Source organism: Bubalus kerabau, chromosome 3 (genome assembly GCF_029407905.1).
Source record: "Bubalus kerabau isolate K-KA32 ecotype Philippines breed swamp buffalo chromosome 3, PCC_UOA_SB_1v2, whole genome shotgun sequence".
Lineage (NCBI taxonomy): Eukaryota > Metazoa > Chordata > Mammalia > Artiodactyla > Bovidae > Bubalus > Bubalus kerabau.
In genome coordinates this window covers 148814465-148829468 of record NC_073626.1, presented here as the reverse complement: position 1 = coordinate 148829468, position 15004 = coordinate 148814465, and the positions used below count along the sequence as shown (strand labels likewise).

The window sequence follows — 15004 nt, the reverse complement described above, 5'->3', positions numbered from 1 at the left end:
ACATTAATGAGTTAAAATTTTATTACAAAATAATGGTCCATTTATTTTTTAAAATATGGGAACATATCACTGAAACACTGGAAGAACGTGCACTGAAAGGTAAAGAGAAGTTATCTCTAGGGGATGGGATAATGGATAAATACTATTCAGTTAAATATTTGCTTATTGCACTTTTCCAAATTCCCCACAATGTTTTATAATCAGAAAAAAAACTTATTTTAAAAAGTGCTCTTAGACACTGATGTATAGAACAGTCTTATGGACTCTGTGAGAGAGGGAGAGGATGGGAAGATTTGGGAGAATGGCATTGAAACATGTATAATATCATGTATGAAACGAGTTGCCAGTCCAGGTTCGATGCACGATACTGGGTGCTTGGGGCTGGTGCACTGGGACGACCCAGAGGGATGGTATGGGGAGGGAGGAGGGAGGAGGGTTCAGGATGGGGAACACATGTATACCTGTGGCAGATCCATTTCAATATTTGGCAAAACTAATACAATATTGTAAAGTTTTCAAAAATAAAATAAAATTAAAAAAAAAATAAAAACCAGAAACTTAATTATCAATAGAAAAAATTAAAAATAAAAAAATAAAAAGTGCTCTTATTAAATTACATAAAAGACATAATAATTAAAAGTTTTGCCATTCATTTATTATTTGAGAAGTAACATGAGTTCTCACAGGAAATACCCTATCCATATTAGTGGATTTTTAAGGCATACTAAAATTAGTAGTAAATTAAATATCAAAAATCTAAATTCAAGTACCATAGACTCTTAATTCTGGTATCAGGTGAAAAGATACGTGGAGTGATGAAACCCACAACTAGCAACATAATTTTAAAAACCAACTAAAGTTTCAAGCGTTGTTTCTTTCCCTCTCCCATGGTGAAGATGAGGATAAATCGTTGCATGAATGAAAGGCAGGCAGTAAAAAGGAAGGCAAAAGAGAAAAGGCATCAAGTATATAACAATCAGCTCCTGAAGAATAGGATTATGGGTTTAACAATGCAAAACCAATGTTGTAAACATTATGATAATAACACCTTATAAATCTCTTCAACAGTTTAATAGACATAGTCATGTATATTCATTAATTTATCAAATGTGTAAAATTTCCCTATGAGGGATGCAATGAAAAATTATTTCATTTTACCCATTTAAAAACACAAGGCTTAGAGAGTTGTTATTTGGTGGGGGGAGTTGTTTTTCTCTTTGGCTTTGTCTTTGTTTTATTTTAGGGTCACAGGATCCTTAATCAATGCCAGAAATCAAAGTCAAGTTTTTACTGTATGAGTCAAATAATTGTGCTCTATATAGTTTATCTACCTACAAGTAGAGTAAGGGAAAAATATTTTACTTAATCAAAATGTCTTTATATATCTAAGTGGGGTGATCTTCATTATCTGATCATTTTTTAATTATTGGTTAAAAATAATACTGCTTTACTCAAACATAAAGAGTTTTCTGCCTCAAATTTGAAATTACCCCATATTCATACACATGTTGCCATATAAAGAAAATAAATATTGTCTCTTCAACTATTATTATCAATAGCCTGAATGACTATTTCCTGTCTCTAAATTTATCCTATCTACATTTGAAATCTCTAAAGATTTTTAAAAAATCTTTTTCTGCTCCCCATCAATGATTGCAATATCCTGATGCTATCACTTTCAAACTGCTATTTTCCCATCAGCAGTACTTTTCACTGTTATGACTTCCCAACTGATACCTCTCAGCACCTTCACTTCCTACTATCTGTTGCTCTCCAAGCCAGCAGAGCTCCTTGCAGTTCCTAAAACACACTGAGAATGCTCCTACCTCAGGGCCTTTGCACTTGTTCTTCTCCTGAAATACACATCCAGTCCCCTAATTTCCTGAAGGTCTTCTTCCAAAATCACCACCTCATGTGCCCTACCCTGGACAGTTAATATAAATTTTAACTCTCCTCCCCACCTTTCCAAGTGGCACTAGTGATAAAGAATCCGCCTGCCAATGTAGGAGATGTAAGAGATGCAGTTTCGATCCCTGGGTCGGGAAGATCCCCTGGAGGAGGGTACGGCAACCCACTCCAGTGTTCTTGCCTGGAGAATCCCATGGACAATGGAGCCTGGCAGGCTACGGTCTATAGGGTTCCAAAGAGTCTGACATGACTGAAATGACTTGGCATGCACCACCTTCCCAGCTTCATTTTTCTCTCCGTAGTATGCACTATCTAACATACCATATGAAATTACTTATTCACCTATTTATTTCTGTCTCTGCCCCTGAAGACTACACACTCTATTAGGCTCAGGTTCTACGTTTATTCTGTTCACCATTTTATCCCCAGCACCTAATATAATATCCAGTACGTAGAAAGCCCTTATTATAATATTGATGAATATATGTGTGCTTAGCCGCTCAGTTGTGTATGACTCTACGATCCCATGGACTGTAGCCCACCAGGCTCCTCTGTCTATGGTGATTCTCCACACGAGAATACTGGAATGGGTTGCCATGCCCTCCTCCACAGGATCTTCCCAACCCAAGGATTGAACCCAGGCCTCCTGCATTGCAGGCAAATTTCTTTACCGTCTGAGCCACCAGAGAAGCATGAATACATAAATATACAAAATTTTAAATTTAGTTGCATTCTATTAGTTAGCAATATGATCAGAGTACATGATTTCTTTTTTCCAGTTTTATTGAGATATCATTGACATATAGCACTGGAAAAGTTTAAAGTATACAACATAATGATTTGATAGATGTATATATTATACAATGAACACCACAATACGTATAGTTAATATCCTTCACTTCACTTAGTTATGCATTTTTTTCCTTGTGTTGAGAACTTTCAAAATCTATTCTCAGCAGCTTTGAAATATACTATACTATATTGTTAATGACAGTCACATGCTGTACACTGCATCCCCAGAATGTACTTAACTTATAGTTGGAAGTGTGTTCTTCTGACCACCTTCACTCATTTCCCCCACCAGTCTCTGGTAACCACAAATCTGTTGTGTTCACGTGAGTTCAGTTATTTAGATTCCACATACAAATGAGATCACATAATGTTTGCCTTGTTCCGGCTGACTTAACCCACTTAACATAATGCCTTCATGATTTCTTACCTAGGTTGCTGGCCTATGCATGACTCTAAACATTATTTTCTTCCATATCTCAAAAGAAAAATAAATACTGTTTAATGTAATCATAGTTGAACCCACAAATCTCCCCACTGAAGATTCTTAGACTCATAAAAGTTATATATACACTTGCTTACAGTCATACAACTATCTAAAGACCATGAGAATAAAAGCTTGCTTAAAGGAAAACAAATTGGTCAGTGTAAAATAAAGCATCTTATCTGTTTTCTCTTCTGACTGGGAAGAACTGATCTTAGCTTCAGAAAATATTTGAGGCCTCTTACCATCCCTTATTGACATGCCACCTCCGACATGCAATCTAAGCTTCAAAACTCATGGTACCAGCCTAAATGTGAAATAAAGTGCTCTGCTGCTGCTAAGTCACTTCAGTCGTGTCCGACTCTGTGCGATCCCATAGACGGAAGCCCACCAGGCTCCCCCGTCCCTGGGATTCTCCAGGCAAGAACACTGGAGTGGGTTGCCATTTCCTTCTCCAAAGCATGAAAGTGAAAAGTGAAAGTGAAGTCGCTCAGTCATGTCCGACTCTTAGCGACCCCATGGACTGCTCTAGATAAATGTATTTTGAAATCCACGTGATCATCTCTTGATTTCTCAAAAACAAAATTCTGGGAAAATAAAGCACCATAAAAAAATTGATGTCACAGGCACACTCACCTCATGGTGAACCAGGTCCAGTGGTTCTATCATATACACAAAAGTATGATCTTCAAACATACCGCTACGACACAAGGAACCACAGAAAGAGAGTTAACACATACAGCAAACACACTGTCTTTAAAAATGAGTGCATCTGAATGAATACCTTTATTCTGCCTCAAATCAAATTCACATATCTGCATGGAATCACCCTGTGGTCCTAGCACTGCACTAGACAAGGTCTAGGCTATGGAAAGTGCAAAAAGTGTACAAGAGAAGTATACACATTATACCCGGTATGATTAGTTTTTGGAATTAAATGAACAGATAAGAAGGTCAAATTGGGATAGGACTATTGATGCTGTTCTAATATCTCGAGTTATTACCGAACCATGTACAACTAGTACAAATTTGATTCACAAATCCAGTATCATCTGTAAGAAAACAGGTTCTTAGTGTATAAGAATAATCTAAAAACATTTGATTCTGAAGAGGCAAACAGAATTATCTCTATGCTTGCAAATTGTGAATTTCTATTAAGACTGTCTTGGGAACCACATTTAATTTTGAGAGACACGGGATTTTTTGTAAAGTGTGTAAATAAGATTTTCAAGATCCTTTTCATCACATGGCTGTAACAGATTTTTCCACAAAGTGCTACTGTGTTTGAATCTAAAAGGCACCTACAAATGTTTTTTAAGAACCTGCCTGAAAACCAAAGCACGGGCTCCTCTTCTTTCAAACCACCCTTGCCTGGCCACCTTCACCTTATCCTTAGGTTAAGCTGACTGATAGTTCTTCTGGGAGATACCTCTGGGAAATCTTTCTGGGCTAGGTTCAGCCGCCCCCAAAGTCCCTGTCCTTCTCCTTCACAGTACCCACCAAAATGGCAGTTAAATAACAATCTGTATAATCATTTATTTAATCTCTAAATCACCTGCGAACTCTAAGTGTTAAGAGAGCAGGGACTACGCCCTCCTTGTTCACCACATCCAGTCTCTATCCCAGGACTGGTACAGAAGAGTCACTAAAATAAATATCTATGAAAGACAAGATGGAAAGGGTGAAAGGAACGGAAGAAAGCAAGGCGATTCTCCCTATGAGAGTCCCACATACTGAAGTCCATTGCAGGTTGACAGAGCCACCCTTGAGTCCTTGACTCCTCTGATGTTTCCATGGTAGTAACAGTGCTCTCCACCCTGTAACACAGAAGAAGATTTTATTGATAAATGATGCTGTCTCCAGCATGATTCTCTCTTTGGGATGCATCTGTAAAGCCAAAAGAAAGGCAGGGATGATCCGAGAAATGCCTCCAGGTTGTTATGAAATCTCAATTTTACAACTTTTCTATAAGAAGCAGGTGTATATTCGACGAAATGTATAAAAGGCTTTAACAGGAATAAGACATTAATGCAGCTGGAACAACTTTTATACCTTTCCTAAGCATGTGAGGGAGTAGACACTTAGCAGATATTGTTAGGGAATAAAATCTACATAACTGAGGTGATTCCCCCAAAGGTGGTGTTTATCATCATTTTTTATGGAAAACTTTACTTAAGACTTGGCGATTTGCTTTCCTACCTTTTAAAATCAGTTGATAATTTTTTTTTAGAAATAATGTATGAATTTACTTTCCAAAGGCAAATAGTAACTGCAAGACCTATTTAAAAACACACACACACACAGAAGTTTCCTAGCACTTTCACCACCTCCATAGCAACTATTTTTAACACTTTCAGCTGTTTCTTCTGCTGTTTACCTATGTATTTCTGAATGGAATATTTATACTGTTATATCCTAATTTATTTCACTTTAGAAATTACCTTCCTAATATAGAATCTCAAAAACTCTTCTTGCCCACAATACATTCTAACAGACATCAGAAGCTTTTGGTTAAATTATAGTTAGTGTTTGTATTATGACCACACAAATATTGTTCATAGCTGTGCCACTCTGATGACATCATCTTTCATGCTCTATTTTAAAATTTTTTGAGAACTTTTCTTTCTTCTTTGCTTTTCCATGTATTCAGCATGTGTACAGACCCTATTATCTAAAATATTATCTACAACTCTTCTCCTATGATCAATTATAGCAGGTAAGTTACCAAATCCATTTTGTTCCTGGAGACACACCGCTTGTTTCACCCTCATGCTAGGTCTGATGCATGGCTGCATCCCAGGACTGGTCTATAGCATCATTCTGGGAACTCCTCTGTCCTCTTTCTGTATTGAATCCTAGATCCTATGTCTTCTGCTTTCATGATCCCCTTTCCTGGAGGTACACACCCTCTGGTAATTTGTTGAAAAGGTATTTATGAAAGATAAATTTGAAAGTTAAAAACCCCGTTTCTATCTTCACACTAGATCATGTGGGTGGGGAGAGAATTCTAGATTGATAAATTACTTTCTCTCAGTACTCAAAGGCATTGTGCACACTCTTAAATTTTCTAATGTTGAGAACTGGAAGTTATTCTAATGTTAAACATTGTCCATACAATCTATGTTTCCCTTTTCAAGAGGATTGCAGGAAATTCTATTCATACCCATTTTCACAAAATTTCATGATATACCTCAGGCGGGACTTTGCTTATTGATTGTGCTGGGCACTTTCGAATCAAGAAAATGCATTCTACCCAATATTCTGTAATAACCTATACGGGAAAAGAATCTGAAAAGAATGAATATCTGTATATGTATAACTGAATCACTTTGCTGCACACCCTGAAACTAATACTTCAGTTCTGGGAAACTTCTATTGTTTCTCTGATAAGCCCCTTCCTTTCCATTTTTCTCTACAAACTGAGCTCTTCTACTAAAGCAGAGGAATGGCTGCCTGGCTCTAGGGTAGGGAGTAGATCAGGGATTTAGTACCTTCTCCAAGTTGACTTTCATCCAATCTTTCTGTTTTCTGGTACTTTCAATTCCTGGGGCTTTATGGGTGAAGAAGCACAAGTTGGCTTGGTTCTGCTTGGTTTTGTCCCAGTGGAACTTAGCAGAGCAAGAAAACTCAAACCTAGGACAATTACTCTTCATCCATCTGCTTTCTAGCTCCTACAATCTTATGGACACCTCTTATTAGCTGTCTTCTCTTCTCTTAATCCTTGTGGGTTTATACCCTTTTTTAAATTCCTTAACTGTTGAGTATGTCACTATAAGGAACTAGAGATAAATATAAGCATGGAATCCACGCTGTCTAAACAGAAGTTTCCTATTTTTTTAATTTAATATTGAAATGTAATTTCCCTGGTGGCTCAAATGATAAAAAATCTGCCTGCAATTCAGGAGACCTGGGTTCAATCCCTGGGTTGGGAAGATACCCTGGAGAGGGGAATGGCTACCCACTCCAGTATTCTTGCCTGGGAAATCCCATGGATAGAGGAGCCTGGCAAGCTACAGTCAATGGGGTCACAAAGAGTTGGACACGACTGAGAAACTAACACACACATATAGTTGATATACAATGTTGTACTAGTTTCACACGCATAGCAAAAGGATTCAGTTATACATACATATATGAGTAGAAGGGACTTCCCTATAGCTCAGATGGTAAAGAATCCGCTCGTAATGCGGGAGACCTGGGTTCGATCCCTGGGTCAGGAAGATCCCCTGGAGAAGGAAATGGCAATCCACTCCAGTATTCTTGCCTGGAGAATCCCATGGACAGAGAAGTCTGGAGGGCTACAGTCCATGGGGTCACAAAGAGTCAAACACGACTAAGTGACTAACACACGCATATTGAGTAGAGTTGCCTGTATACAGCAAGTCCTTGTTGATTCTTTTATATATACAGTGGGTATATGTTAATCCCAAATTCCTTAAATAGAATATTGACTTTGACTTTTTATTGATGATTTACAGTCATCTTGATCACTCTTATTAAGCTGTATTATAATAGCCTCAGATGATATTTAAGTGCATAAAAGGATGCACCCACATATCAAATGACCACTCCCCAATCAACTTAGTTTGTTTCCTTTTAGTAAAGTTTCAATGTTGGTTTCTAAAATTGGTATTACAACCTTGTTACTATTTTGTAAAGTGTTGCTTTTGCTTCTCAAAAATCTACTCCCATGCACAAATATTGACTTCTATATACTTTGTCAAATTCTATTTGCATATTCAACTCTGAAACTTGTTGGGGCAAATGGTACCACACATTTCAGTAATTTGAGAATCCAGATTAATACCCCGTAATTAAATATCAGACTCTTCCCATGACTCTAAAAACAACCATAGGAAACTATAAATTCCATCAAACCAGTTATGGAGCACTTTGTGTCACACCAAAAAGCCATCTTGAGTCAGGTGACTGTTAGAAGTGCACAGCAAACACTGTCATATTTACTTGACCTTTCTTAAAAAAGCTCTATTTTTTATATTTTCCTGCAAATAATCTTTTTTCCCAGAAAATATTTCCAAGTCTTTTCTTATACTTCAGTTTCATTCACTTGCACTGAAAACTGAAAGCTGATGCTCTTTGGTATCTGTTTTAATTAAGGCAGAGTATCATCTGAGGAGAAGGCAATGGCACCCCACTCCAGTACTCTTGCCTGGAAAATCTCATGGAGAGAGGAGCCTGGTGGGCTGCAGTCCATGGGGTCGCTAAGAGTCGGACACGACTAGGTGACTTCACTTTCACTTTTCACTTTCATGCATTGGAGAAGGAAATGGCAACCCACTCCAGTGTTCTTGCCTGGAGAATCCCAGGGACGGGGGAGCCTGGTGGGCTGCCGTCTATGGGGTCGTACAGAGTCGGACACAACTGAAGGGACTTAGCAGCAGCAGCAGCAGCAGCATCTGAAGGGAACTGTTTGGTTCACGGTATATGTGGATGTGGATCACCATACTTCCAGGACTTTGAGACTTGCAGTAATATCTAATCCCTGATGTTTATCATCATAAGAAAGCTTTAATATCTAACTTGTGTAATTATATTAAACACAACACACAATTTGGCAAGTCCTAATTTAGTGTTAATATTAGTAGTATTAGAAGACTTTCTGACTTCCTTATTGCTTAATTTACACCAAGTTTTTGAGAAAGCATTACCAGAAAAATACTATTTCGCAACTGTCCAGATTATGTAGCACTTTGTTAATGTCACCACAAAGTAAGATCTTTGGGTATTTCATATTAAATAAATCCCTGTTGAGAAGTATTCCCTCTTGGGTATCAGGATGACAGGAGCAGGTCAGGTCAGAGGGGCCTCTTCCAGGGGGAGGGCCTTGTTAATGAAGACACTGGATAGTCAGTTCCCAGGGTGCCTCCATCCAAGGTACTAGCCAGCTGAAACCCTCGCTGCCTAACAGTCACTGCCATCTCTGTGTACAAATAGGGAGAGTCACAAAGTACTAAAAGGCTCTGCCGCAGACAGTGGAAAGCTAAACTGAATCCCACATCTGCAGGGTCCAGTGTTTCTGCAATCAGGAAGGCCTCAGACAGTTCAAGAGCACTGGTCAGAGACTTTGAGATCACCACCTCTGAGGGGGTCACAGACCTGTAACTAGGCAAACGGCAGGCAGGAGAATCAAAAAGGGCTCACTTGATGCACAACACAAGACAAGTCTATACGTGTCTCCTCGGGCATCAGCATTTTCAGATTAAAAACTGTCAGGTACTTATATTCAACAAAAATGGAGACTCTAATAAATGGAGATTATTGCATCGTCAAACGGACTTAAAATAGGATGCATATACCTGAATTTGAATACTGCAAAATAAGGATACAAAAAAATATTTCAGAGAATTGGACAACTTGAGAACCCAACACCAGTTTAATTATTTATCTTTGCTAAACTCAAGGGGAAAAAATGTCCAGGTATCAAAACATTTACATGTCCTAATTTATGTATTTATATATATAGCTGTACTACATAAATTTTAGTGCTATATATATTTTTAGTAGTTCACTCAAGTTATACTATTCAGATTTAAAATAACTTTGTAGGGAGCCAGTGTGGGATGAGTGTTTTTTTTAACCTCCCAGCCAAGAGCCTTGCCCACAGAAGCTCATTGCCTCTGACAATACTCAGCATTCATAGAAGAAGTGAGTTTGAGCTTGACCATGGTGCTGACTTGATAAGGAAAGCACACACACACAGATTCTAGGAGGGCAACATGATTAAAATGACAAAGGAAAGAACCAAGGTGAGAATAGAATATAGAACCTACAAGGGCAGGGATTTTTATCTGCTAGGTTCACCATTGTATATCCAGCTTCTAGAACAATGTGAGATCAGAGTGAGTGAAATCAACAGCTGTTTAATGAATGAATAAAAATGGTCTTGTCACTTAGGCTCATGAAGAAGCCAGTCTTAAAGGACCAAAGGACTCAGGTTTGTTGAAACAGTGGGTAAATAAACTCCCATTACCTATCTGAGGTTTTGTGCTTTTTTAAGTTTTTTTTTTTTTTTTTTTTTGAGACACTCTTTTGTGATTCAGTGAGTTTTAATATATTAAAATAGAATTGTGGGACTTCCCTGGCAGTCCAGTGGTTAGGATTCCGCACTTCCACTGCAGGGGGCACAAGTTCTATCTGTGATCAGGAAACTAAGATCCCGCATGCCAAGTGGGGCAGTCAAAAAAAAATAGAGGCTGCCACTGAACAACTTAGAATATGGGAAAGTAGAGAAAATGTGTTCCTCCTGGAGGGAGGTGACTCTCACCCCCCCCAAAAAGAGGAAGGGACTATGCAGACATGCTCAGCTCCTTCCCATAAGTTAAAGTGTTCTTTCTTCCCTGGGCAAGAGTGAGCAAAGACATAGGAAGAAGCCAGGGTGAGAAAATACAGTTAGGAAAGGACAGTATCCCCACCCGATAAAAATGAAGAGTAACAAGGAAGGTGGGGACAGAACCGTTGTTACCTATCCACTCAGTCTTACACTGCTGGTAGTTTCTTTACTAAGAGGAGAAACCAAAGTGTTAGCAAGCATTTAAAGTGAATGGTTCACCTAAAAGGGATTTAATAGAAACATACTAAATTGAAAAGGAACTATTATACCATTATATTGATGCCTAACTCCTTTAGAACTGATACACTAAAAAATAACTTATGATAATAGGTTCATCAATAACGTTGACCAACAAATCAACAAAGTTGTATTGTTGTATATTGTGTGCAAAGCATCATGCTAGGAACTGCTGGTGCAGAAGCAAAGTTCTTTCATAGGCACTTACTAATACCTGGCACCTATTCTATCTGCCTACTTAATCTGTTGACCTCTCAGTTCCTATATTCACTTCACAAGGAAAGAAGCCCCTTTAATTCACTTTCATTCAACAAAAATAAACGCATAAGACATTAACCTCTTCTTAGTTAAAAGTGGGAACTAGGTGGGGGCTTGGTCGTCATGAAATGGAAACACCTAGACATGTAGTAGCTCTGAAGTGTGACTCATCATTTTGTTTGAAACTAATTCCCAGAATATTTTAAATGTACACATTTATATTTCACTTTAAGGCCAAGTAAGCTATTAGTGATTCTGTTCCTCCCTCGTCATATGAATAATAGTGTGTGTGTGTGTGTGTGCATGCACGTGTGTACTTTTGTCCAAATAATTTGAGATATTTGGAAGAAAGTTTGCAAGGTGTAAAAACAGGCTTATTTAACTTGCCATTCTTATATACTAATTTTCTTTTCTGGTATTCGGTATGAAGATTTGCTTAACATGGAACACAATGTGAACTTTAAAGACACACTTTTAAAAATAGATATGCAATGATAGTAGGAGTATGAATTTATACAAAATTTTAGAAAAACTGTGAATATGTAGCAAAAGCCTTAAAAATGTACCAACTCTTTAACCCAGAAAATTCCATTCTTGAAAGTAATCCTTAAGCAATTATTAAAGAAGTACACAAAATATATTTAGAAGGGTTTAACTTAAAGTTATGGCAACCCACTCCAGTTTTCTTGCCTGGAGAATTCCCATGGACAGTGGAGCTGGTGGGCCACAGTCCATGGGGTCACAAAGAATCGGACACGATTGAGTGACTAAGCACCAGCACTTAAAGTTATTTGTACAGTGAAATATTAGAAGCAATTTTAAATGTCTATCATTGTGGGATTAAACAAATTATAGCAAATGAATTGGATACAACATTATACATCTTTTAAAAACAAAAGTTTAGCAGAAATTTTAATGCCTGTTAAAATATTTATAATATTGTTAGGCTAAAAACAATTTTATTTTCTCTGTTCTACTGTAAATTACCAAAACTTTGCAAGTTAATATATGGGTATAAGTTCTGATTATTACCTAGGACTTTCTCAGAAGGAAAATGAACAGCTCAAAAGGAGTTATATAAATGATCTTGTTGTAGTTTTCATCGCCTAAGTTATTTCCAGTATTCTGCTGGTCTGAGGAGCTGGGTATTTCTTTATTCCTTCATCAATCCTAATGTCATTTTCCTGGAAGTTGAAAGAATGACCATTCTTCCATCAGGGATATATAAATAATTGTATTCCCTTCCTGGAACCTCTAAACAAGTTCTCCAGATCCATTTGTTTGATTTGAACTTTTTTTTCAGATTCCTGATAACTGTAATCAAGTTGTTTCTAGATATGTTCCTCAAATTTATATTCCCACCAATATTATTGTGACTATTATTGGATATTATGATTTTTTTAAGAAATATGATAATTTAACATTTTTAAAGATGCCATTTGTATTTTCATTTTAACTTGCATTTCTTATAAAAATTTTACCAGCCATTTGTATTTTTCTTTTGTGAAATATACATTTATGTCATTCATCCATTTATGCTTAAATGGTTTATCTTTTATCAATATGTAATTTAGATTAATTCAAAGCATGTACAAATTGGCACAGAACATTGCCATGTTTGTTAAAAATGTTCTAATCTGAAATATTTTATTAAAAATTTGCTTTATATTGTTTAATGAAATAAAATATGTATATATATTTTTAAAAATTTCTCCCACAGGATAGTGTATACCATATCAACTCAGGTTTGGGAGTGTGAGAGGCATATGTGTAAGCTAAGTCACTTCAGTCGTGTCCAACTCGTTGCAACCCTATGGACTGTGGCACACCAGGCTCCTCTGTCCATGGGGTTCTCCAGGGAAGAATACTGGAGTGGATTGCTGTGCCCTTCTCCAGGGGATCTTCCTGACCCAGGGATCAAACCCTCATCTCTTACGTCTCCTGGCATTGGCAGGTGGGTTCTTTACCGCTAGTGGCACCTGGGAAGCCCATATATATAGATACACACAAATAAAAAACAGACTGTTACCACTTATTCATTAAATATGAAGCAAGTAAGTTTGAGTATATAAGCTATTTGGAGAAAATGGGTCATAAATAAGAAAAAGAAATGAACATGAAACAAACTGCAATGAACACTTCTTTTGTCAGCGCTAAAATACTCTTTGTTTTAAATTTCAGTTACAATTGATACAAGATTTGACATGTCTAATCCATGATAGGACCTCCATTTGGGACCTCAAATGACCTCTGGAGGCCAATTAGCTATTCCATTTCCTTAAAAAAAAAACCAAAAAAAAACTTTCTTAGTGAGAAGTTTGGATCAGGTTACAGAGGCCTGCAAAGGTGGCTCATTTGCTGAGTCTGTAAAGGTCTCTTGCAATCTTCCCTTCTCCAGACTCATGATTCAGCATCTGCAGTGCTCACGGCACTGGCACAGCTGACAGAAGCTTTGGTTTGTACAAATGCCAGGCAGCACTGTTCCCGAGCTTGATTTAGCATTTCTGTTCACTTTCCCCAACATTAACTTTTAGGGAGATTCGACAACCCCCACCAAGATGCAGCCTAAGGCCAGAAGCGACAGACTAGTGAGAGTAATACATGGAAGTTCTTAATCTGAGGCATAAAATTCAAAGGTTTGGAACATACATCAAATTACAAATGTGCCCACTCTTAGGTGGGCAATTATAAATCCTAAGAAATGCCATGATCCTTGGGCTGTAGTTAGTTCAGGCTACCTAGAAATATCTGTGGAGAGGATATAAGATGGCCCAGCCCAGTTCCCCACACTGTACAACCCAGCAAGCCCACACTTTTGTGCCAGTGCTCATTAGCAATCAAGAAACAAAATCCAGTCATGTTTCCCCTCCTTGTTTTGTTTTTCTGCTTGCATCCCATGCCTGAGGCATCTATGGACACACCTTATGGTCAGAGGTGCTCCGTAACCTTCCTACAACTCAAAGTCTTTCTCTGGATGCAGCCATTCCAGGAATTTTCACCCTGACTGGGGGAGATCAACTGTGTTCCTTACATACAAGTAATCTCTCTCTCTTGTTTAATCTAAATCCACTTTTCCTTATTGATTCTCTATGAAAAGAACAGTTAATCTCCAATGAAGGAAATCAAGCACCCAATTGCATTGATATTACAATGCTTGGTGGCCATGAGAAGGTTTATTTGTCCTCTTTCTGCCTCCATTTCTTCCTTTGCACAATAGGAATAATAATACCCACGTCACAGAACTATTGTGAAGACTGACTGGGAGAATGTTCCCTCTATCTTCCTTTCCCCATCTGTCCTCTGTCCTTGGGCACCAAAGTCCCTTGGACTAAACAGTCACTCTAACAGCCCCTCCAGTCTGATCATTCAGTTTCTCTGACCATGAGCCTGGTGCTGCCATGGAACTGGAGAAGTCTTGATACCATCCACTTACATAACCAAAACAATGAACATTTCTTTATTGACTGGAGCATTTAACATTATCTCAAACACTTGTAAATTTCAATAAATTTCTCCTAAATGTATATTAAATTTAAAAATAATAGCTTTTATTATTATAAAAGCTATTATAAGAGGCCACAGTATTTTTGTGAGACAGACAGCAAAACAACGCAGTGTGCAATGAACAGTGTTCTATGAATAAGAATATTTATACTATAGGATGTCCATATACTGCTGACCATACCTTAGAGTACTGTGGTTTCCCATTTTCATAGTGAATCTCCACATAATCAGAAGACAGCAAACCACTACAAAGGAAAGAAAATACAGTGATTTCCATATCACATACTTGGCGGTTTTAAAAATAACCAGCTCAATAAATGGATGTGAGAGCTATGTAAACCACAAAGCTCTCCTGTCCACAGTAAGGGCAGAACAGATGTCATCAACAGTGCCAAACGTTATCCAGCAACAAATCACTCCTCCATCTGTTAAAAAGGGTAAAATATGGATAATTTAAAGATGAACTCTTTTTA

At 37.7% G+C, this 15004-nt stretch overlaps 1 protein-coding gene across 1 annotated transcript in view; it reads right to left on the bottom strand.

Annotated features, from left to right (window-relative positions):
- The window catches only part of ADAM23 (ADAM metallopeptidase domain 23), a 186329-nt gene that overhangs the window by 62705 nt on the left and 108620 nt on the right, over nt 1–15004 (bottom strand). Inside the window, exons 4-6 of the mRNA XM_055573264.1 lie at nt 14713–14776; nt 4916–4998; nt 3818–3881 (exon numbers count right to left, since the gene is read on the bottom strand). Of these exons, the coding sequence (XP_055429239.1) occupies nt 3818–3881; nt 4916–4998; nt 14713–14776 (211 nt within the window). The remainder of the gene's footprint in view (nt 1–3817; nt 3882–4915; nt 4999–14712; nt 14777–15004) is intronic.